The sequence below is a fragment of the Monodon monoceros genome, unplaced genomic scaffold (genome assembly GCF_005190385.1).
Source record: "Monodon monoceros isolate NGI ecotype Baffin Bay Population unplaced genomic scaffold, NGI_Narwhal_1 Super_Scaffold_18, whole genome shotgun sequence".
Taxonomy (NCBI): Eukaryota; Metazoa; Chordata; class Mammalia; order Artiodactyla; family Monodontidae; genus Monodon; species Monodon monoceros.
Window position 1 is genome coordinate 57,755,653 of NW_021703774.1, and position 24,056 is coordinate 57,779,708.

Sequence of the window (24,056 nt, forward strand, 5' to 3'; positions counted from 1 at the left end):
CCAGACCTCGGCCAGACAACCCTTTCTCCAGACCTCGGCCAGACAACACTTTCCCCAGATCTTAGCCGGGAGACTCTCTCTCCAGACCTCAGCCAGATGGCCCTTTCCCCAGACCTTGGCCAGGAGACTCTCTCTCCAGACCTCAGCCAGACAACACTTTCCCCAGACCTTAGCCAGGAGACTCTCTCTCCAGACCTCAGCCAGACAACCCTTTCTCCAGACCTTGGCCAGACAACACTTTCCCCAGATCTTGGCCAGACGACTCTTCCCCCAAACCTCAGTCAGATGCCACTTTCCCCAGACCTCAACCAGGCAACTCTCTCTCCAGACATCAGTCAGACATCCCTTCCTCTTGATCTCAGGCAGACATCACCTCCTCTAGATCTCGATCAGACATCCCACACTTCTGAATCTATTCAGTCATTGCCTCTCCCAGAACTTGGTCAGACTTTCCCTTATGCAGATCTTGGTCAGATGCCAACTCCTCCACCACATTCTCCACTAAATAACACTTTTATACCAAGAGAATTTAATCCACTGGTCGTAGTAGGGCTCAGTAGAGATGATGGAGATTACATTGAAATTATTCCAAGGCAGAAGGAAGAGAGCAGTGAAGAAGACTATGGTGAATTTGATTTTGTGGCCTATGATGACCCTTACCAAACCGATCTTAGGACAGACATCAACTCCTCCAGAAATCCTGACAACATTGCAGCATGGTACCTTCGCAGCAACGATGGAAACAGAAAAAATTATTTCATTGCTGCTGAAGAACTATCCTGGGATTATTCAAAATTTGCACAAAGGTTTGGCCAGTTCTCTCCTTTTATATTCTCACTTTTCCACTACTGCTAAAAAAAGTAATTACAGCAGTCTAAGGAGATGATTCTGGGCAAATTATACTAAGTGTAACTTATACTAAGTATCATTTAGTTTCCCTATTGCAACTTGGCCTATACTGTTTCCTTTGTCAATTCCAAGATTAGCTTCTCTACTTTGGGTGACATCTGGACAATATAAGAGCTATCACTCTAAGAAGTCTATGATATTTTGTAGTTAAATTAGCCCCCTCCTCTCTCTTCTTTTCTCATCACACATGTTCCTACCTCCCCTTCTTGCTCCAATGCCGAGCCCAACCTATCCATAGCTATAGGCTAATCAATATGATTTCACTGAAGTTGGCTTCAAATCCAAATTTGTGATGTAGAAATCTCCTTTCGCAATTACTTATTTAACAAAAACATTTTAAATTGTTTACTGATCGATATAAAGTATATAGCATCTTGGTGAAGATTAATTCAAATTCCATAAGATTCCAGTAGCAGAGGCCAAGGGTATAAAGTAGCTTAGAAACAAAAAGCAAGTTTATACCCTCAACTGAGCCATTCATTACATAATGATTTATCTTGATTTAAACTTTTGTTTTAACTTGGTTTATAGACTCACTCAGTCAATAACTCTTTAATGAGTACTTATTCTCTCCTAGGCATTGTGCTAAGTGCTGAGACTATAAAAGAGAATATAAACACAGGACTCCTGCCCTGATGGAACTTATGTCTAGTTGGGCAGGAAGATATGAACCAAGTGCTCACATAAATAAGTGTAAAAATTAACCATGATAAAGACCAATAAGGAAAGATGATATATGGAGACATGAGAACTGGGGAGTCTGACTCTGGAGAAGCGGCGTTTGAGCTGACATCTGAAGATGAACAGGAGGTAGAGAGGGCAGAGCATTCTAGACAGAGAGAACAGCATGATGAAGGCCCTGAGGAAGGAGGAAGCCCTGAAGCTGAAGACCTGTGTAGCTGGAACTCAAGAAGAGGGTGGGTGCTAGGAAAGTGTTTGGCTAGCTCTGCAGAGATCAGATGCCACTAGGCTTTGTGAGCCCTGGGAAGAATTTTGATGTTTTTCAAAGAGCAATGAGAAACCCTTCAAAAGCTTTAAGCCATTCCTAGTTTACTGGAATGTGTCAGTTCCTTTCCCGAACCTTGTTACTTGCAGTCTTTTTAATGGAGGAGTTACACCAAGTGGCCCCCAAGATCTGCTGCAGCTCTAACATTTTAGGGTTCCAGCCACTCTTCAACCATAGAGTTGAAGGAGTTGATGCAATTTTGTAAGTGGCCTGACTTATAACAGAGAGTTTTTAAGGGAGCCACATGCATTTTTAAAAGATAATTTTTAATTTAATTTTGCTCAAGTGTGGAAAGCCATATTGGTCTGGGTTCTATATTCTGGGATGACAATATAGAGAAAGGAGAGAAAGGGGGACAAGAAGCAACTACAGATCCTCAGGGATATCATGGGGACCATGTGTAAAGTGTCCAAATATAGCCCACAGCTTTTACAAAAGCTAACTGTTACACTACTAAAGTTAAAACCAAAGTGCAACTAGAGTAAGCAAACACAATGCATGGCGTGACTTACAGAAATTATTTCATTAATCTGATGCCTGACATTTCCATGTTAGAATTCTGTTAGTTTAAGAGACTTTCTCCCTTGACTTCCTATTTAGATGTAGCACCCATTACTATATGAGAATAAATACTTTATCTAGGGATTTCTAAGCAAGTTACTGAGGGAATAAGGTTTTCCAGAGTGTAAAGGGATGGAACTAGTTCCTTCAAAATCCTATGTCCCATTCCAGATATGCAACCCATTTTTATGGCAACGTTGCTTTGCTCCTCCCCATGCGTTCTGTGAGACTGTATGTTATGCTTAGAGTCTGGAAGAACGGGGTTAATCCGGTAGAAAGGCTAGAAGGAAGGCAGAATGGGATTCTCTGTGGATGGCTCGTGTTGTGTAACAAATACTGTGAGAGTGAGGGGTGAGCTTTTGGCCTGTTTCCCAGACTCCTGGGGAATTTAAGAGTCAGTAGGAAAATACGATGCGCTCTAGCTCCAGACTGAGCTGGTGAACTACATGAGGAATACTATGATTTAGCAAAAGCAAATGTGGGAAGAGTGGCTACTCTCCAGGTATAAAACACTCATCCATCCAGTGACCTCTACAGGGGTGGCGCTCTAAATCAACTGACTCTTATCACCTGCCTGTCCTGGCACTGTCCCATCACATGGCTTTGTCTGCTTTTGATATTAAAATCTGCTGTGTTAATATATGATTATATTTGTCACTCATTAATACATTAAATAAATGTCTGCTTACTGTGTGCCAGACAACTTGCTAGGCACTAGAAGTAAAAATTATAAGCGAACGAGGCACAATCCCTAACCTCATGGGGCTTTCACCCTAGTGGTAGAGTCAGGTATTAATAGATAATCTCATGAATAGATGATATATAATTTACTATATATACTATAGAAATATTATCAGAATACTACAGGGATTTACTATATATACTATAGTAGTAGTATAGAAATGTGAGGAATGCTAGAGATTTGACCCAGTCTAAAGGATCATAGGAGGAGATACCAAGAAATGATATATGAGCTGGGAATTGAAGGATATTTACTGGCTTGTGGTTTTAGTTATTTATATTTTAATTCATTTGTTCATCAAATGTTTATCAAATATCTTCTCTATATACTATATTCAGAAACAGATAATTTCCTAAATTCTTGAATGGTCTTTAACTTGTTCTTTTAAACAAATGCTATTATTATCATTTCAGTGAAGACATTGATGATGTTTCAAAGGACACCATATACAAGAAAGTAGTTTTTCGAAAGTACCTTGATAGCACTTTTAACAAGCTTGATCCTCGGGGAGAGTATGAAGAGCATCTTGGCATACTTGGTCCTATCATTAGAGCTGAAGTGGATGATGTTATCCAAGTAAGTCATCTTTTAAGCATTGCTAAGATCATCAGAGGAATTTCCACAACCACCAGAGGGTTGTAGAGATGAAAGTGGCAAGAGAGCTATGGTGACTTATTTATTTTTCAAAATCAACAAATAACTACATTTCTTTTCAAAGACTGCTTACCAAGTAACTTGCCACTCTTCAAGGAAAAAAAAAAAAGATCTCATAATTTTATCTCTCCCTCTGCTAAGCTCCTGTTCATTCTATAAGGGCCAATTCCATTTCTCCTAAGAAACTTTCTTTAATTCCCCCAACCTCTCCTAAACATTCAACTGAATTGCTTCTCCCAGGCATTCCCACCTAATCCCATTCATATTTTGTTTACAGCACCTTTTGTCTCCAGATTTTTAACTTGCATTCACATGTGCAGTCTCTCTACGCCAGTAGGTTGAAACCTTATTGTGAGTAAAACCCAAGCCTCATTCATTTTCAAATCTGTAGCACCTATCTTTATCATTTCATTTGTAGATAATGTCAATACTTTTGCTTTGAGCCTAAAAACAAACCTGTTTTGGTGTTTCTGGAGTAAACTACTTAGGCCCTATCTCATAGGATGGTTGTAAAATTAGATGAAGTAATATACGAAAGTTACTTTGCAATTCTAAACATTCAATATATCTTAGGTTCAATTTAATAGCCATCCACTTTGACCCATAATGCTGACATTTTGGGGGCTTTATTAAACGTAAATACATTTGTGAATCATTCTTTTTTTTAGGTTCGTTTTAAAAACTTAGCATCCAGACCATATTCTCTTCATGCCCATGGGCTTTCCTATGAAAAATCATCAGAGGGAAAGACTTATGAAGATGACTCTCCTGAATGGTTTAAGGAAGACAATGCTGTTCAGCCCAACAGCACTTATACATATGTATGGCATGCCACTGAGCGATCAGGGCCAGAAAATCCTGGCTCTGCCTGTCGGGCTTGGGCCTACTACTCGGCAGTGAACCCGGTAAGCATAGCCATCGAAAGTTTTTGTCATTTCCCCAAACTTATAACCTGAGTCCATCAAATGGAAGTGTCACAATTATTTCTTAGTAAATATCTGTCTTTCCATGAGGAATGTGTAAGGATCATGGTCAACAGTCGACAGCTACCGTAATCAGGGACTCTCCATGCAGACCTTCAGATGACAGTGAGAAGCATTTGTTCAGTGGAAAGGAATGAGGAATACTTAAAAGGTTGGCCCTAGTTAGAGTGACTACCTTTACAGAAGAAGATGTTTATCTGCAATTTCCTTGAACAAGTATTAGCTTTCTTCTGCCTTTTTTTTTCTTTTTTAATAAAAGAACTACAAAATCAAGACTCCCTCATTTCGAGCATGGTAGAGAGCATAGACTTAGATTTCAATTCCTATCCTGTCACTGACTGTGTAGCCCTAGGAAAGTTACTTGAGCTCCCTCAGCCTCAGTTTCCAAAGTTAAAAATGAGATAACAGTATATAGCATATATAGTAGGCACTTGGTAATATTTGTTCAATAAATGAATTTATTTTTTACCATATAGGATTATTGTCAGAATTAAATAAGATACTATAGGCAAAATATTTAACATAGTAGAGGCTCAATAAATAGTATTTATAATAGTATCACTATTATTATCATTACTACCATGTTGAAACAAAGGATTAATCAGAGGAAGTGACTATGAGTATCACAGAATTAGATGATCAATATCCAGGCTTATTAAGCTATTCATTTATAATCTTCAAATTCAGAGCCTCTGAGAAGGTCTCCTCTTCAGTATGATCAGTGATTGTCAGAAGGGCAAAGAAAATCTTGAGAAAGAGATAATACGTGCAATTTGCTCTTACTGTCTTCCAGGAAAAAGATATCCATTCAGGCTTGATAGGACCCCTTCTGATCTGCCGAAAAGGAACACTTCATAAGGAGACCAACATGCCTGTGGACATGAGAGAATTTGTCCTACTTTTTATGGTATTTGATGAAAAGAAGAGCTGGTACTATGAAAAGAAGCCCATGAGGTCTTGGAGACGCACATCCTCAGAAGTAAAAAACTCCCATGAGTTTCATGGTATTTTCCTCTGACTTTGATCTAGTCTCTGAACCTAATCACTGGGTGATAGTGATTCCTGCCCATAGGTCTTCCCAAAATTAGACATGAGATGCTTCTGTGGAACCAGGAGCTCTAACTGACACCAGGTCCTTAAATGTCTACGAGGGCTGATGTAACCTGGCAGGTGACACTGCAGGTGAAAGAGAGTATACAAAATCTGAAATCTAAAAGATAGCTCACGAGGCTGCTGCAAAACCAACCCAAGCAAACCAACAAAAAAGCCAGTGTGCTTCGGTGGGTAACATAAATTGGAAAGGAATTAACATCATTCTGCAATTTAAACAGTTAATAAAACTGTGTCTTGATCTCTAAAGGATCAATTATTTATGTAGAAGTGATCACACGCACTTTCAAAATAAGAATGACTGTAATATTTGTAGCTCTCAGCAGTTCCCAGGTGGCACCCAAAGCATATGTGGAGAAAATGATATAGGAAACTGTGTAGCCAGCTAATGGAAGAAGAGTACCAAGAGAGCATTTGGGTGGGAAAAGAGGGGAAAGCATATCTACTCTGAAGTCCATTCAGGAACTTTGTCTTTAAATTGGCAACGGAACTACAGTTTTAGAGAAAGGCAGAATTTAGGATTTGGTGAACAACAGATATAATGACTTAGGGATCAGAAGACAAATGAAGACCCTGTTTTCAGAGTTTGATAAATGGAGGTGATTTCTATGAGATTTCTGATCAGGAAGGTCCTGTGCTTTGGGTGATGGGTCAGTCATTCAGTGTAATAGGAAAGAAGAGGCTTCAGGAATAAAAAAAAAAAAAAGACATTATAAGCAATATCCAGTTCACTGCCACCTCCTCTCCCCAGCCAGTCATCAAGGCTAAGTCGGTCTATGCTCCCTCTCCCACCCCATTTATATACTCAGGCTACCCTTTTTAAGCTTATTTTCCTTATTAAACTTCTGTAAGTGTGGAATACAATCTGATCTCACCTGTAAAAACACTTTGGCGTAGAGGAAAGGAAACAATATGATTTACAGTCTGCTCCAAAACCCCACCCTCTGGACTCTGCTTATCACGCAAGGTTAAGAAATTCTATTAAGCAGTCTAGAATAGAGTCAGTTGAGAGCTGCCCCACAGACTCCAAGCAGAGCTTTCTTTTCTCTTCTCCTATAATCTCTAGGCCTTTCAGCCCAGGGTGCTTGGTCTCATGGGTAGGAAGCACATCCTCTGAAAATCTCTCAACCTAGTGGAAAGTGCAGACTGCAGAATCAGACAGGCCCATTTCTTAGCTATGCTGTTCACTTGCTGAGTACCCTCGAGGCCCTGCTTCCTGATTCTTCAAAGAAAGCGTAAAATACATCCAGTATAGTTTTAGTTTTAAATGTATTGTCGTCTAAATCTCTGTAATTTGGTAATCTTCCACTGTAGAACTTATCAGGGTATTTGATAAGCAGACCACCTATGCCTGGCCTCTGCAGTATGCACCGAGTAAATATGTGTTGGATTAGTAAACAAATGAACTTTATTCACTCAGCTCAATTTATCTAATGTTTACTGAGTGCCTACTCTGTTGAGTGTCTTCACTTTTGTATCCTGATGTAATGGTTTAGCAATGCTGACCTAATAACCACTGGAGATACCTTTTACTTTTAGGAGATCTATTTCTTACACAGAAACTAAGATGAGGAGGTGAGGCTGGTGTTATGAGTATGTAGACAGGTGCTTTCATATCTGATATAATTTTAAGAGAGCCAAAATGATCTCAACTCTTCTCCCTCCAAAAATTCACTTGCCTGGTTCCTGAAATTCCACAGTAGTCCCTTTAACTTTAGAAGAATAAACAACAGCCACCACCACCACGAAAACTTCCCTCACTTCAGTCCCAATTAAGTACGTGGTAGCATTAAGCTTTATCATTAAAATTTTGTATGCATTCATTTGTTAAGGTGATCAAGTTTATCAGATGCTTAAAAAACACATATTTCAGTAAGGAGAGAGTTGATAAAGTCTGAGAACCCTAGACATCCAAGCTGGGAAGGGGGCAGAGGAGCAATCAGACAAACGAGAGAATAAACATGAATGTCTAAGGCTGGTGGGTATAACAAAGATAAAGACCAACTTCCTGGGCTTCCCTGGTGGTGCAGTGGTTAAGAATCCGCCTGCCAATGCAGGGGACACGGATTTGAGCCCTGGTCCGGGAAGATTCCTCATGCCGCGGAGCAACTAAGCCCATGTGCCACAACTACTGAGCCTGCTTGCCACAACTACTGAAGCTTGCGCGCCTAGAGCCCGAGCTCTGCAACAAGAGAAGCCACTGCAATGAGAAGCCCATGCACCACAGCGAAGAGTATCCCCTGCTCGCCACAACTAGAGAAAGCCCGCGTGCAGCAACGAAGACCCAACAATGAAGACCCAATGCAGTCAAAAATAAATAAATAAATAAACTTTTTTTTTTTTTTTTTTAAAAACCGACTTCCTAATTTTGCCTGGAACTATCTCTGAATTTAGGAGGTCTTAGAGTGATACACTGCATATCCCCTCACTTACCCTCTTTCCTCTAATGACTAGAGTTCACTTATCTGTCCACATTAGTCCTTACCCTTTTCGTAGCCTAGGAAAATTCATACTACAAATATAAAGAATAAACGGATAAAGCACAGAACAGGAAAAGTGTAAATCTGGGGAAGAGAGTGATAAACTGATTGGAAAGGGTACTCACCCACACTTCTGCAGTAGGCTGGTGTAAGAAGGAAAAGGTGGCTCTGTTTCAGCCTCTTACAGATATTATGACATATAGGGGGCCCCTTACTATGTCTGGGTGGGATTGGGCATGCAGAGTAATAAAGAAGATGGGTGGTGAGCGGAAGGCCTCATATTTCCTCTTTCCTGATGTTCACAGATTTTTGACTGATTGCAACTCTCTGTCCTTTCAGCCATCAATGGGATGATCTACAACTTGCCTGGCCTGAGAATGTATGAGCAAGAGTGGGTGAGGTTGCACCTGCTGAACGTAGGCGGCTCCCAGGACATTCATGTGGTTCACTTTCATGGCCAGACCTTGCTGGAAAATGGCACTCAACAGCACCAGTTAGGGGTCTGGCCTCTTCTGCCTGGTAAAGATCTCGACAATGAAAAGAGGTCCCTGTGACAAAATGGCGAGAGCAGACAATCTTAGCGTCTGTAACTTCCTCATTCCCTCCTTGTGCATCTCCTTCCAAAGGGGTTAAAGCATGGGCTCTGGCATGGATCCTGGGCAAAGCCATATTCTAAACCTGCATGCAGAATACAGAAGAGTCAGCTAAGTGTCTGCACTGTTTGTAGCACCACACAGACTAAATGTGCAGCCCAGCCTTCTTCTACAGAGATGCTCTGTCTACTGCAGATTCTTCCAAGCCATGATGTGTCACGCAGGCCAGGTCTAAAGCAGATTACAAAATGAATCCCACAAGGTTCAGGCAGCTAAAGCTTTCTGTTGGGCGGAGATCAGAAACTTACCAGGATTTCGGGGTTCTTGAATTCTACTCCTCACTCTATCACCCTGATATCTTTGGGCAAGTGACTGTAGGAATCTGAATCTTAAACTGATTCATGAGGGGAAAAATATATTTTTAAATGATTCTAAAAGCTAAAGAATAATAAAGGTATTTAAAGCTTTTCATATGCAAAATAATGATAAGGTTTAAACAAACTACAATCATCAAAAAGGATTTTTACGTGCCAGTGAGTTGTTTGTAGGTGTGTATCACAGGTGTGTGAGTGGAGGTGTAAGTGCTAGATGCCATTGATCTTCAAACTGCAGGGGGCATAATACAAATTTACAAAGCTGGTTAAAACACAGATGCTAAGGAGAGATTTTGCTCTCAGAGACTTCGATCTGATAGAACTTGGGCAGGGGCCCAGGATTTTTAACATTTTTTTTGCATTTTTAACAAGCAGCCTACCTTCCATAAATGCTATCTGAGAAGCTAGTCAGGGCAGTCCTTTGACAGGACTTTGGGTGGGGAGGTTGCTGTGTGAATCAGCCTCAGATGTAGGCACCCAAGTCCAAAACGGGCCCGATTTAGTTAAGGATGGGGGTAAACAGGGTCCTTGTTTGTTTGAAACATGCCAGTTTCTCATTAACAAAGCTATAAAGACCCACTCTGTTAAAATCAGGGGCAGAAAGGATTAGGTCAAACTCACTCCTAACTTTTCACCAAGTGTTACCAGATCAGTCATCCTTTCCATGAGCCTGCGCGCGAGAAGCTGGGGTTCGCTGACCCACCTAAATCTTCATACCTAATATCAGCATTACAGAGTAGAAGGCTGGAGGTCATTTTTTAGCGTGTTTGAGGAGGATGACCATCGGCTATTACTTTTTACTCACAATCTAGGAAATGGTCACATATTATAGTCAGCAGAATTTAAGTATTAACTGGCAGTAGGTAATGTTAAATACCAGAATGGATAATCAGAGATTTCAGAAATCTCACTCTTTCAGTGATTTTCTGAAACAATTTTTGTACATCTCTCTCTAAAATGTAAACTTTATAGAAAAATTGAAACGTGGGGGAAGGATGTTTTATTTTCTCAGATAAAAAAGAAAAACTAGAGAAATGAAGAGAGAGAAAGGAAACATGTACAGTATTTTTGAGGCCCAATGACATCATTCAAGGTTGCTTTGATAAGCTGTATTATATATGGGTTAACTTGTAACATTATATTTAGATAAATGAAAGTTTCTTTCTAGTAAGGGGTGTTGGAGATTTTTTAAAGTCCCAGGGCAATTTATTTTTAGTAAGTTTGTGTGTGTGTGTTGTCATTGTTGTTTTGTTTTGATCTCTTTGTTACACCTGTAGTCCTGCCTAAAGAGAAATGGGTAACCCTTAAGTTATATTCTAAACCATTTGCAATTCAGGGATTTTAGGATTCTTTGGTAGTGGTCAACCAATGTTAACCTGTTAATCTTTGTGTATGCAATGTTGTCCTTTACTCTCTATTTTAGGTTCATTTAAAACTCTTGAAATGAAGGCATCAAAACCTGGCTGGTGGCTCCTAGACACAGAAGTTGGAGAAAACCAGAGAGCAGGGATGCAAACGCCATTTCTCATCACAGACAGAGGTATCATCCAAGAGCCACATTATTTTTTTAGCAGGAGAGTGCCTGTTCCTAGAATATTACCAATTTTTAGATTGGAAATATTCAACTCTGAGAACTCTGACATAACAGAGGCATAATCTGTAGCCGTAATTTCTTTTATTCTGACCTATAGTCTGACTATACTGCAAACATCAGTTTTAAGCCAAATGGTTCAAACCAAAGGCATTCCTCTCATTTGAGGAACCAATATAAAGCATCCTCCTTCATGATTTGTGATCCATGGGGCAGTGAATATAAGAAATTCTCCAGAGTCCCAGAGTAGAGGAGGGGAGAGAAACCAGGAATTCAACTGTGACCGAGATAGTCACTGAACTTGGCATTTCAGTATTTGAGAAACACAGTTTCCATCTGTCCATCCGTCTGTCCATCCAACCAGCCAGCCAGCCAGCCAGCAAGCCAGAATTTACTAAGCACCTGTTGAGTACCAAGCACTGTGGCAACATCCAGATAGTTCAGTGGCTAGTATTCCCTTCTTTGATCGGTATATAAATAACATTGTAACTTTCAGGTCAACTTTTGAGAACATAGTCTTATGAGGGATAGTACTTAATATTGTAAAATGGCTTATTTTAAGATACAAACAGATGGAAATCAATTTAAAAAGTATCTGCACTTCAGGATAAGTTGTTTTCCACTAGGGCATCACTAATTTTAATTTCTATTAAAGGACCAGTTCTTGCTAGTACATTTACGATTTTATGGTCAGACATATTTAAGTCAGCGCCACACAGGTAGGTGAAAACATCTAATTACTGACCCACTAGAGGTATAATCTATAGCCATAGAGATTTTACTTTATTATATATACTCTCTAAGCAAAAATTATTCATTGTTCTATTTTTTTGTAGACTGTAAAATGCCAATGGGACTAAGCACTGGTCTCATAGCTGATTCACAGATCAAGGCTTCTGAGTTTTGGGGTAAGTAGTAGCATCATAGCCTGTAAAAGGCACCTCCTACAATTGTGCTGTATACGGCCCACAAAACTGTACATGACAATGCTGCCTATTGAATCCATGGGCCATTGCTCCTCTCTAGGCTTTTCTCTACCACAACATAGTAAAACAGCAGTAAAATATCTAATTACTGACCCACTAGAGGTATAATCTCTAACTGGAAATTTTACTTTGTTATACGTATTTTGTAAGCAGAAATTACTCATTATTCTGTTTTGTAGAATGTAAGATGTCAAGGGAACTAACCCGTGAAATATTCTAGCCAGATTCACAGGGTCTTATAGGCCAGGTATTACAATCCCCATTATCAGAGCCCTTTGCTGCATCAACCATGCATCTGTTCAAGAAACTTTTTGTTCACCCACTGTGCGTCAGGAACTCCTCCTAAGTTTCCTCTCTCTGCCTCAAACTCTTCCCAACATCAGAAGGTCAATTGTAAGGGATCATGAGGCTCCCATAAATTCCTCCCATGTCTTTCTGTTAGGCAGACACACTAGGCAGAAACCATATCAACATAACTGAGAAAAAATAAATGTGACCTATATGCAGTAAAGGGGGTGGGTGGTAGTTGACAGCTGTCCAAGCACAGGCCCGAAACCAAGATTTCATAATCAGGGACTGACTTAGTAGCTGAGGCCCGTGCCAACGACCTGGTCTCCTAATTGCAACAGAAGTTCCTTGAGGAATCTGGTTTCCCACTGGGACTAAACTCACTTGAGAAATTGCTAGCTGTATGTTTTTTTTTTTTTTTTTAATTCAGAATAAATTATTTTCTTCCTTTGGATTTAGGTTATTGGGAACCCAAATTAGCAAGACTAAACAATGGTGGATCATATAATGCTTGGATCGCAAAAAAACTTTCAGTAGAATTTAACCCTAAACCTTGGATCCAGGTATATCTTATTAACCTGATATATTAACCTGATAATATTTACTGCTACTGTAATAGTAAAAATGTGGGGGTTTTTGTTTTTGTTTTTTGGCAGCACTACACGGCTTGTGGGATATTAGTTCCCTGACCAGGGATTGAACCCAGGCCCTCAGTAGTGCAAGTGCAGAGTCTTAACCACTGGCCTGCCAGGGGATTCCCTGTAATAATAAAAATGACAGTGATTTAATAATTTCTTCTTGTTGTTCTTGCAATGTTGTTAGGGGAAATGAAAATTACTAGGTGCTAGGCACCATTCTAAGTACTTTACATGCTCAAAATTAACCCTATGAGGTTATTTTTAGTAATATCCCACTTTACAGATAAAAAAAAACTAATGCACAGAGGGATTAACTAGCTTCCCAATGTCACATACACTAGTGAGTGGTTGAGTTTGGATTCAAGTCAGGTACCCTGTGCTCAAATACAGATTGCCCCTAGCCATTTTATTAGTTTGCTAGGTGTTGGTTCTTTTTTTCTAAAGAAGGTTAGTTTTACAATGAATTAAGGCAGTGTGTGACTTGTTGACGAGGATGGTTCTGCTTAATGGCTTTTCTGTATTGCAGGTAGACATGCAAAGGGAAGTCCTGTTCACAGGGATCCAGACCCAAGGTGCCAAACACTACCTGAAGTCTTACTACACCACCGAGTTCTTTGTGGCTTACAGCTCTGACCGGACCAACTGGCGGATCTTCAAAGGAAACAGCACTAGGAACGTGATGGTCTGTGTGCACTGTTGTTTCTTCCCGAGCCTAGGGTTACTATATCTTTTTTAAAAATACCTTTCTGGGTGTTATAAATACAAACGGCTTTCTTAGTGTCTTATGGAGGAAAGAGGTAAAATGACGTGTATATATGTATTACAAATTAAAAGGATAAGCTTGACTTCTGAAATTCCAAAACTCCATAAAACTTGAAAAAAAAAATCTCTTTATAATCAAACTAAATACCCAGACTTCTCAGATTGGCAGATGATAGGCAGTAGGGTAGAATATCTGGTCTTGTGCCTTAAAGAGCTCATGCTAAAAACTGGCCACCAAGAGTTTTGATTTTACTAACTCTTACATTTTATTTTGTTCTCTATTTCAGTGTAACTGAAGGAAATTATAGTGTTAATACCAGTAATGGTCTGAGGCAGTGTGATTCTCACATTTTCTTTTTGCTGCCATGCCTGAGGAGTGACTTTCCCCTGTTGGACTGTCCAGGGGCTCAGCCTGTTTATTCCCAATGACCCAATTATACCAGCCCTAATTCTTCCCATTCTCCCTCACCCCCCTCTTCAAAGAAAGCTATCTGAATGCAAGGAGTCAGTCTACCATTATTACACTGATAACCTTGAATCAGTTTCATTTTTTCTGTAAATCATTTACTATGTTACTATCTTCTATGTTATCATTTAGCTATTTCTAATAATTATTTGCACTATACCTTAGAATAGATCATGAAAATCTTAAATTATGGTTCTTAGCAATCTGTATTGGAGACAGTACACAAATTACAGTTAAAGTCCATAGCTTAAAGATTTTTGCATCTATGTTCATGAGGGATATTTGTTGGTAGTTTTATTTGTTTATACATTTTTTGTTTTAAAATCAGAGTAATACTAGCTTCATAAAATAAATTAGGTAGTGTGCTCTTCTATTCTGTTTTCTGGAAGAGATAATCTAGTATTGGTGTTAATTCTTTAAACATTTGGTATAATTCACCAGCAAAACCAGGTGGACCTGGAGATTTGTTTTCTGGGAATTTTAAAATTACAAATTCAATTTCTTTAAGTTACAGGCTCTTCAAATTACCTATTTCATATGGGGTGAATTTGGATAGTTTGTGTTTTTTCAGTCAATTGGTCCATTTCCTCTAAGTTGTTAAATTTATGTGTAAGAGTTGTTTGTAGTATTCTCTTATTATCCTTTTGATGTCTGCAGGGTCTGTAGTGATATTGCCTATTTCATTTATGATATTGGTAATTTGCATCTCTTCTCTTTTTGCTTTGTCAGTCTTGCTAGAGATTTGCCAATTTTTAAAGATCTTTTCGAATAACTGGCCCTTTGTTTCACTGCTGTTATCTATTGCTTTTCTGTTTTCAATATTCCTGATATCCACTCTTTTGTTTTAGTTGGCTCTTCTTGACACTGTTCTGGCAGGGAAATGGGATGGGGCACAGCCTCTTTACAGCCAGATAGAGGTCAAAGTCCATTCCCTACTTGGCATCCTCTGTTGACACCGGAGCTGGGACCCCTCCTCTTTGCTGCTGGGGGCGGGGATGGGATGGTATCCACTGACACTGCAGGAGTGGGAGCCTTATTAGAAGCTGGAAGAGATGAAGATCCTGGGTCTCTATTTGGCTTTCTCTGACACAACCCCAGTCAGGGTGTTGGGGTGCCTCCTTACAGTCTCATGAGCATGGAAGTCTAGGCTCCCCAGCTGGCCTTTGCTGCTGTGGGTAGGGAAGGGGCCACAGTGTTTTCTATTCTATGATGTTTGGCTTGAAGTAGAATAATTGTTATCTAAAAGTTTTCTGTCTTGTTAGACTGCTCTTTTCTGGTCCTGAGGCTAGAGAAAGAAGGCTTTTGCTGGCTTTTATTTTGTTTTTGGTCTGCACCTATTCGTGTTTCCTGGTCCCTGGCTTCTTTACTTATAAGTCTGTATATGTGGTAAAAAGAAAACCCAGGGGACTCACCACTGTGTTGTTCCTTGGGTCCTGAGAACCCTAGCCAGTCTGCCTTTTCTCCACCTTTCAGAGTCTTTTTATGTTTTCAGTTGTGCTTATACCATCTTCCTGAAGTGGAAATATTCCCAGGTATCTTTTAAGACCAAATTAATTTGATTCAGGCTACATGAAAACTTAATATTACAATATTAAATTGGATGAAAATTTTATTATAAAATCACCTTATAGAGAATTGTTATAATATAACTAAATTTTCCTCTCTTCCTCTAGTATTTTAATGGCAATTCGGATGCCTCTACAATAAAAGAGAATCAGTTTGACCCACCTGTTGTGGCTAGATATATTAGAATCTCTCCAACTAAATCCTATAACAAACCTGCCCTTCGATTGGAGCTGCAAGGTTGCGAGGTTAACGGTAAGGAACACAGATGCATTGTTTGCTAGCTGCCACTCAGAAAATCAAGATTTGGGGGGTATGGGAGAATGGGTAGAATTTTTAGTTCTCTTCACTTAGGCTCCTAGAAAAACCTTTGTGAAACAGAGGTTCCACTCAGGTAAACTCTCATTGTGATCTAGACTGAGACTGGTTCTGTCAGCTGGAGGGCAGGCTCTCTGAAGAACTCCTGGATCACATGGATACTGCCTTGACCCTCGAAAGAAGGGCCCTAGCGAAGAATGACCTCCATCAGCCCATTTTCAATAAGAACTGAGAGTCAAACTAGGTCTGACTCTTCCAAAGTCTTCCAGCCAGGTCACTCAGACTTTAATGTAATAAAAGTATCTAGCAACATTACTGGCATATATTAGGTGTTCAGTGAATGTTTTTGAAATATACATCTGCCTCCCAACTTCCTGAAACCTTCCTTGAACTCTGTATTCTGTTTCACACTCTATGTAGGTATCCAAGCCTTTTCTATGTAAGCTTCTATTTTTCAGGGGATGTAATGTGACCTGTGGTATAAATAAATCTAGATAATCATAAATGGCCATAATAAAATTCTACTCTATATAACAAGATGCTTAAGGATTTTATCAACTCTTCTTCTTCTCTGACTCTTAAAGTGGTGCTTTCCAAATTTTTTCACTTCAAAGCACATATAAAATATAATATCTGTCTCACAGTCTGGGGTAAAAGAATGAAGCAATCCACCCTGGGCTTGGCTGATCTAGGCACCACCTAGCTGCTCAAGGGCTGAGGGGGGAGGGAGATCAATATACAGTCACACCTGTCCAGCAAAAATATTCTTCAACAAGGAAGGCAAAATAAAGACATATTTATACAATATATATGTATATATGTATATGTATATGTGTATATATACACACACACACACACACACACACACACACACACATACAGGCACACCTAAAACTTGCTGTGGCACATCTGTTGAGGAGCTACAGTGCCTTCTCTCAGGGTAGAAGGAAGAAACCATGGCTTATAGTGGAGAAAGCTGAACCTTGGAATAAGTTTCTTATCAGCTGATAAGAAACTTGTAAGCAGATAACAGTACAATAAACTCTTGATATTCATGAGGGATATGGAAATGGGCATTTTGCCAATGTTCAGATAGCAATGCTATGTAACATCTTCCACATAAAATGCAAATTTGGGGGATTTCTCTGGCAGTCCAGTGGTTAAGACTTCGCCTTCCAACGCAGGGGGTGCATGTTCGATCCCTGGTGGGGAGTTAAGATCCCACATGCCTCATGGCCAAAGAACCGAAACATTAAACAGAAGCAGTATTGTAACAATTCAGTAAAGACTTTAAAAATGGTCCACATCAGAAAAAAATTGCAAATTTTGATCAGGCAGGAAAACCTGAAACAGCTCTATAAGTCATTATCGTTTTTCTTTCCATATGGTATGCAATGTAATGGTAGTTTGTTCAGGTCATAGAGTCAAGCTACCCTAAAATGTGACATTCAACAATGTTAGTCTATTTAAAACCTCTATTTTCTATACAAGAAGTATTACTTTTTAAGATCTCTTCACTTTCTTGATGTTTATATAATTAGTATTAGCAGTAAGCTTTCTTCTTTGAAGCCTTTTTTTTCATGAAGAAAGTAAGGTATCACTTCAAGAAAACGTCTGCATGATTTGCTAGCAAGAACAAAGTGTCACAAAGAAGATGATGATGGGCAGTCATCTGGGCTCACTCACTAGATATGTTTCTTACACTCACGGATCAGCTTTGTTGCCTGTGACATTCAAATTTATGCCTTGGCAAAATTCTAAAGGGGGTATCACATGAAGCACCCTCAAAGTGTTGGAAATAAAATATTAAATGTGACTACTAAGGTCCCCTATAACTTCTTCTTTGTAGCTTTTGTTAGAAGAAATAGAGTATGTTTTTATATACATAGATACTTTAGGAGTATTGTCTACCTCAAAGCAAAGAACAAAGGTTCCATGACTCACTGAAGGAGGGAAATGACATCAAATGGTATTTGATGTCAGGCTTCCTGGGCTCAAAGCTAGTTTCTGATTCTTCTAGCAGTATTATTTTAGCCAAGTTACTTTTTCTTGCTGTGCTTTTGTTTTCTCGTTCGTAAAATGGAGATATTTAAGAGCATTAAGTAATATGTGTGAAGCCTGAAAACAGGGTTTAGCACTTGGACAATAAATGTTCATTGCTGTGATGGTTGTTTTTGTCATTACTTAGCAGTAATATTATTTCTTGTCTCCTCTGAAGTGCAAAATGCCATGCAAGGAATATCAGTGGTATATAATTAATCACATTACTTTTTTCTTGACAGGATGCTCTACACCTCTGGGTATGGAAAGTGGAAAGATAGAAAACAAGCAAATCACAGCTTCCTCAATTAAAAACTCTTGGTGGGGAGATTACTGGGAACCCTTCCTTGCCCGTCTTAATGCCCAGGGCCGTGTGAATGCCTGGCAAGCCAAGGTGAAATGTCCCCTGCAAAGGGAATTCTCTCAGCCTTTCAGAAGAAAGCATAGACCCTCACTACAGGGAACATGGGGGCCCCGGGAAGCCAGAGTATCATCTCCTGCTTCTGCAGATTATGGTCCTAGGTCTGAGAACTAGGCTGTGTGCTGTCTTGATAGCTTTAGCTCGAACTTTGGCTCGGAGAGAAGTTATTATCTCTGTGGTCTTGATTTAGACTAGGGGTGGGCAAAATTTTTCTGCAAAGGGCCAGATAATATTTTAGCCTTTGTGAGACATACATTCTCTGTCATAACTACTCAACTCTGCCACTGTTGCAGAACATGACTGTGTTCCAATAAAACCTTATTTACAAAAGCAGGCAGTAGGCCAGGTTTGGCCTCGGGCTGTAGTTTGCCAACTCCTGAGCGAGACAACTTCCATTAGGGATAAATGACTTAGATTTGCAACATCTTGTCTTCTTTTTGTTCTCTCCAGAATTTAGCAATATTATTCATTTTCTTAAGAGTGTCATTTAAATTGTTTTGTTCTCATTTTTTCAGAACTTTGTAACATTCCTTTTGATAATTGGCAGCCTGATAAGATGCTGCAAAACCAGGTTTATAAATATGTGATCTAAGTTTTGTAAACATCTCGCAGAGAGTTATATTGCCCTTGATATTAGCCCATTGAGTAATTAAGGTAACTTTTAGTTCTAGGGTAACTATTAATAATTGACTCATATTTATTTCATTCTTCGACTGACCTGTAAAATCTGAATGGCATCAGAAATCAGAACAGTCCAGTCAATCAACTTAATCCAGGTTCCCTGTTTTCTGTCCTCCTAACTCCCTCCCTTAAGGAAGCTACACTCCAATTCCCTGGACTCTGTATAGAATCCCACATCCTAATCTTAAATCAAGCCACCAGGTAAAAGAGGAGGGAATGGTGTGATGCAAGGGGAGCAAATAGAAGAGACTATCTGGGCCCAATACAGAGAGTCTTGGGCAACTATGTCTGTGCCTTGAGACTCATTTCTGGATCATCACAGAATCACAGAATGTTAGAAAGGCAAAGGGTTTTACAAAGCATCTGGTTCAGATTTTCCTTTTAAGTCCAAACGCAAAAGAGGTTAAATAATTTTAGCGTAGCCTCGTGGCGGAATCAGGAATCCCACTCTCCCGATAGACAGATCTATGCTCCTTGCACCATTTGAAGCAACCCAAGCACCTCATTTTGCAATTTTGCAAAGGGGGGAACTGAGACCCACAGAAGTTAAAGTAATAAAAGTAATAATGTTGTGTAACATTATATTGATTTAATTTCTATAATATAAATAAAATAAAATAAATATAACTAAAATAAAGGGACTTCCCTGGCATTCCAGTGGTTAGGACTCCGCTTCCACTGACAGTGGCCTGGGTTTGATCCCTGGTGGGGGAACTAAGATCTTCAAGCCATGCAGCACGGCCCAAAAAAAAAAGTTAGAGAGAGGGTATCAACCAATTCTTTCCCAGATGCCCCTTTAGACCTGTTCATGGTGTAACCTTGTCATCCCACCCTCCATTTTACAGCCTTTAAAAAAATTTTGCCCTCTATATAATTTACTCTTAGTTTTGTGATATAGTAAAGGCTGCAAAGATAAAAGTCTAATTTTAATTTTTAAAGCTGTCATTTTAAATCTGGAATTTTAGGTCAAAACTATTTGTTTCACTTAACCTTCAATAGTATGAAATGTCATGTACAGGGTTTCTTTAGAGAGGTGGAAAATCTAAGCCAGACATATGCAGGTATGCACGCAGACTGAAGTGTCTCTACCTCTTTGATGCCTCCAAAAAAAATGTACACCTACAAAGCTCCCCTAGCTATCTATATGCATTCTGTATCACTCGTACAACCTTGATTTGAAGACACACTAAAACACCACCAGATGTCACTAGAGGGTGTTACAAAATTAACCAAAATTATCTAATACAATCATTTTAATTCAATTAATTTGCTTAAAAAATACAATAACATGTGACTACACATATACGTACACATGTGACTACACATATATATACATATGTGACTACACATATACATACATATGTGTATACACATATATACATACAGACATGCACATATGAGCGATGTTGAGAAAATATATCAATATTCATTATTTCATATAGAATTGAATGAGACTATGGGGCATGATAAACCTCCCAAAGATGAAAATTAATCTCAGATTACTCTAAAACTCAATTAGTCTTTCTGATTCTCTTTCTCCAAGCGCCTATCATCAAATAAGGCATTTTGTTAGGCCAGAGACAGGACAACTACTATGCCATATCCAGCCCTGGGTGTAGCTTTATTAGGTCTCTCAGATATTACATTTATTTGAAATATCAGAAAAGAAGAAATTGGACTACTTCTCCTATTGGACATTAGCAATGGAAAGAAAATTGGGGCTTTTCTAAAATAAGTTAAATTGGGAGAGGATACTATCTAATTCTTTCTCAGATAACTCTTCAGTAATATCACCATAGCATTTAAATAAACTCGCTTAAGAGAAAAATATTTACAGGTAATTTAGCAATTTAATACTTTTTCTCAAATAAAATGTATTTATTTGTTGAGCACCATCTGTGTGCCATACATCGTGGTGAACACCTGAAAACAAAACTAAGTCCCTGCCCTCAAAGGGTAAGGAACACAAGTAAACACATAACTGTTGTACAATGTGTGAAATATTCCAAAAGTTTATAAACCTGCTGACAATAAACAAGAAGGAACAGGGAAGGATTCTAGGAGAAAGGGAATCCTCAGTGCACGCAGCTCAGTGCATTTCTAAGTATCTTGGTCTAAAAAAGCAAAGGTTTTAATGTCAAATGCATTGTTCTAATCATTTTCATAGGCAAACAACAACAATCAGTGGTTACAAATTGATCTGCTCAAAATCAAGAAGATAACAGCGATTGTAACACAGGGTTGCAAGTCTCTGTCCTCTGAAATGTATGTGAAGAGCTACACCATCCAGTACAGTGACCAGGGAGTCAAATGGAAACCTTACAGAGAGAAATCCTCGTTGGTGGACAAGGTACAGGGTTATCTTGGCAAAAAGAAAACAATTTGAAAACTGCTATGATGAGAACAGAACCTCAAATTTGCAAATAGTTCTTTGTATTTGATAAGCGTGCTCTGACATGCGTCACTCTTTAAGTCTTCTAAGTCCTAGCTCTGTAAGTAGCTGGTCTTGGGACAGGGACCATGCACACTGTCTTTCTGCTTTGACTGAGCCACCTATAAAAGAATGAGGACAAAACAGCAGCGGGTGGTGTGACGTTTAATTAGCTCTGATTGAGAAAGATGGTGAAAGGGTTGTCTCAGCCTGCTTGGACTGTATAACAAATTACCATAGACTGGGTGACAAACAAAAAACACGTATTTCTCACAGTTCTGGAGGCTAGAATCCTAGATCAGGGTGCCAGCATGGTTGGGTTTTTAGTGAGGGCAGTCTTCCTGGTTGTGCTTTCGTATGGCCTCCCTTGGTGCGTGCACACACAGAGATGCCATGAGGGCCCTACCCCCATCCTAGCCCTAATCATCTCCCAAAGGACCCACCTCCTCCTATCATCCCATTGAGGATTAGGGTTTGAACATATGAATTTTGGAAGGATACAAACATACAGTCTGTAACAGGGGTCTAGAAAACCTTCTACCATATTAACATTAGCTTGGATGTACTTGTTATTCATGGCTGATCACATACATACCCATGGCCATATACCTTTCAGTGTCATATTGTTATTCAAACAATTGTTATCCTTCCTGATGAGGAGACTAATTTCCTGCAAGATGAACTATTCCATTATACTCCTAAATTCCTAGTTATACGGTTTTAAAATACTACCAGAGGCAAAGCTAAGGAGAGGAACCTAATATTCCAGGAATGGGAATTGGGCTGAAACCAGTAGGAGGGGCAACACAGGAGAAGGGGATGGAAATTTATGCTCATCACGGGCTCAGCACTTAATCTCAGTTAATGGATTTGAATCTCTTTCTCTCTAAACCCCTGGGTTGTTTATTTGTTAGGTTTGGTTTGGTTTATTTCTCACTGTATCAAGATATCCTCATAGTAGGGCAAAACTCATTTTTATAAACAAATAGTGACTTAGCTTCTGATGTGTGTAAATCTTGGGGAACTTGCTGGGGATGACAGAAACACACCTAAAACACAGTTCAGTTGATGATATAGGGCATATGACAAAAAGGATAAATAAAAATACATGATGTATTTTATTTTAAGAGTTAGTAATAGCTAACCATTTTTTGGTGCCCATTATCTGGCACTTAATAAATGTCGTATGTTTACATACTCTTTAAAATCTTTACAACAACTTCTATGAGGTAAAATTTATTATCCCCATTTTGCCAATAAGGAAATGGATAATCAGAGACTACAAGTAATTTGCTCAAAGTCACATAGCTACAAAGGGGCTAAAGGCAGATATGCTTTTGCGGCTGCCCCACAGCACCATATCAGATTTCTTTATTTTTCCCTGTTCCAACTCAGATCACTGATGAGGTGATACCACTAAAGAGGTATGTCTGGAGTGTGAGTTCATAATTGATTGAGGATCACCTTTGTGATAATGTTGTATGTGTTCATTAATGCCCACAGTTTGAACTAAAAGGATAAAAAATTATAAGTTTTTCAAATTGAAATACAGTTGGTATACAATATTATGTTACTTTCAGGTATAAGATTTTTATACCCATTATGCCATCCTTAAAGATTTTCTCATATTTTGCTTTCAGATTTTCGAAGGAAATAATAATATCAAAGGACACGCGAAGAACTTTTTCAACCCACCAATCATTTCCAGGTTTATACGCGTCATTCCTAAAACATGGAATCAAAACATTGCACTTCGCCTGGAACTCTTTGGCTGTGATATTTAATAGAATTGATTATTCTAAAAGATAGGAGGGACTCAACGATATCAAACCATTTAGAGTGGACAATGTATTTTAGAGCTATTTTAAATATTAAAATTTTTCCACTATTTCTCTTTTTTCTATTAGAGAGTAAAATTTTATATGTGAAACCTTTATAACTTCTTATAACCACTAAGTAAGATGATGACTATTATCTCTGCATTAATTTGAGTATAGATGGGAAAATATCAAGAACCAACAAGAAAAGGCTTATCTTTCACTGATTAAAAATGCTATATAAAGTAATATTCATGTAGTTAACATTCTTCATTATAGTTCTCAAACCCTAAACACATTAATAAAAGAGATATTACTCTTTTAAACCATTTATAAGCCCAGATAACTTTCATTCCTATATTTTTCTTTAAAAATACTATGAATTAAGAGTATAGGAAACAAACAGTATTTCTCAATGGTTTGTTTTTCTTGACAGTGGAGAGAAAATGTCTTACTATATGAAACAACACGTGCTTAAAATACCCTATCTTACTGACACGATAATGACTTTTCTGACCCTCCACGAGTAAAGATACAAGTAAGCATGTTTTCAGTGGTCCCGCTGGACTTGTGAATCTGGCCTGGTCTCCCTTGGGACTGATTGCATATATTGATGTTCAGGGTTAGGGATCATTAATAGAA

At 38.9% G+C, this 24,056-nt stretch overlaps 1 protein-coding gene across 5 annotated transcripts in view; it reads left to right on the forward strand.

Annotated features, from left to right (window-relative positions):
- Positions 1 to 23,523, forward strand: part of F5 (coagulation factor V) — an 85,501-nt gene extending 61,978 nt beyond the window's left edge. For 3 of the 5 annotated variants that reach the window (XM_029228359.1, XM_029228360.1, XM_029228361.1), the window contains 13 exons: positions 1 to 806; positions 3,632 to 3,794; positions 4,541 to 4,777; positions 5,649 to 5,859; positions 8,785 to 8,964; positions 10,836 to 10,952; positions 11,840 to 11,911; positions 12,737 to 12,840; positions 13,442 to 13,597; positions 15,817 to 15,961; positions 18,307 to 18,458; positions 21,334 to 21,516; positions 23,238 to 23,523. The exon at positions 1 to 806 is cut by the window's left edge and continues 1,817 nt beyond it. In XM_029228359.1, the coding sequence (XP_029084192.1) occupies positions 1 to 806; positions 3,632 to 3,794; positions 4,541 to 4,777; positions 5,649 to 5,859; positions 8,785 to 8,964; positions 10,836 to 10,952; positions 11,840 to 11,911; positions 12,737 to 12,840; positions 13,442 to 13,597; positions 15,817 to 15,961; positions 18,307 to 18,458; positions 21,334 to 21,516; positions 23,238 to 23,381 (2,670 nt within the window). In that variant the 3' untranslated portion in view covers positions 23,382 to 23,523. Of the gene's footprint in view, positions 807 to 3,631; positions 3,795 to 4,540; positions 4,778 to 5,648; positions 5,860 to 8,784; positions 8,965 to 10,835; positions 10,953 to 11,839; positions 11,912 to 12,736; positions 12,841 to 13,441; positions 13,598 to 15,816; positions 15,962 to 18,306; positions 18,459 to 21,333; positions 21,517 to 23,237 lie in introns of those variants that run through there. The other 2 variants (XR_003794412.1, XR_003794413.1) reach the window with 2 other exon arrangements.
- Positions 23,524 to 24,056: the final 533 nt, after the last annotated feature.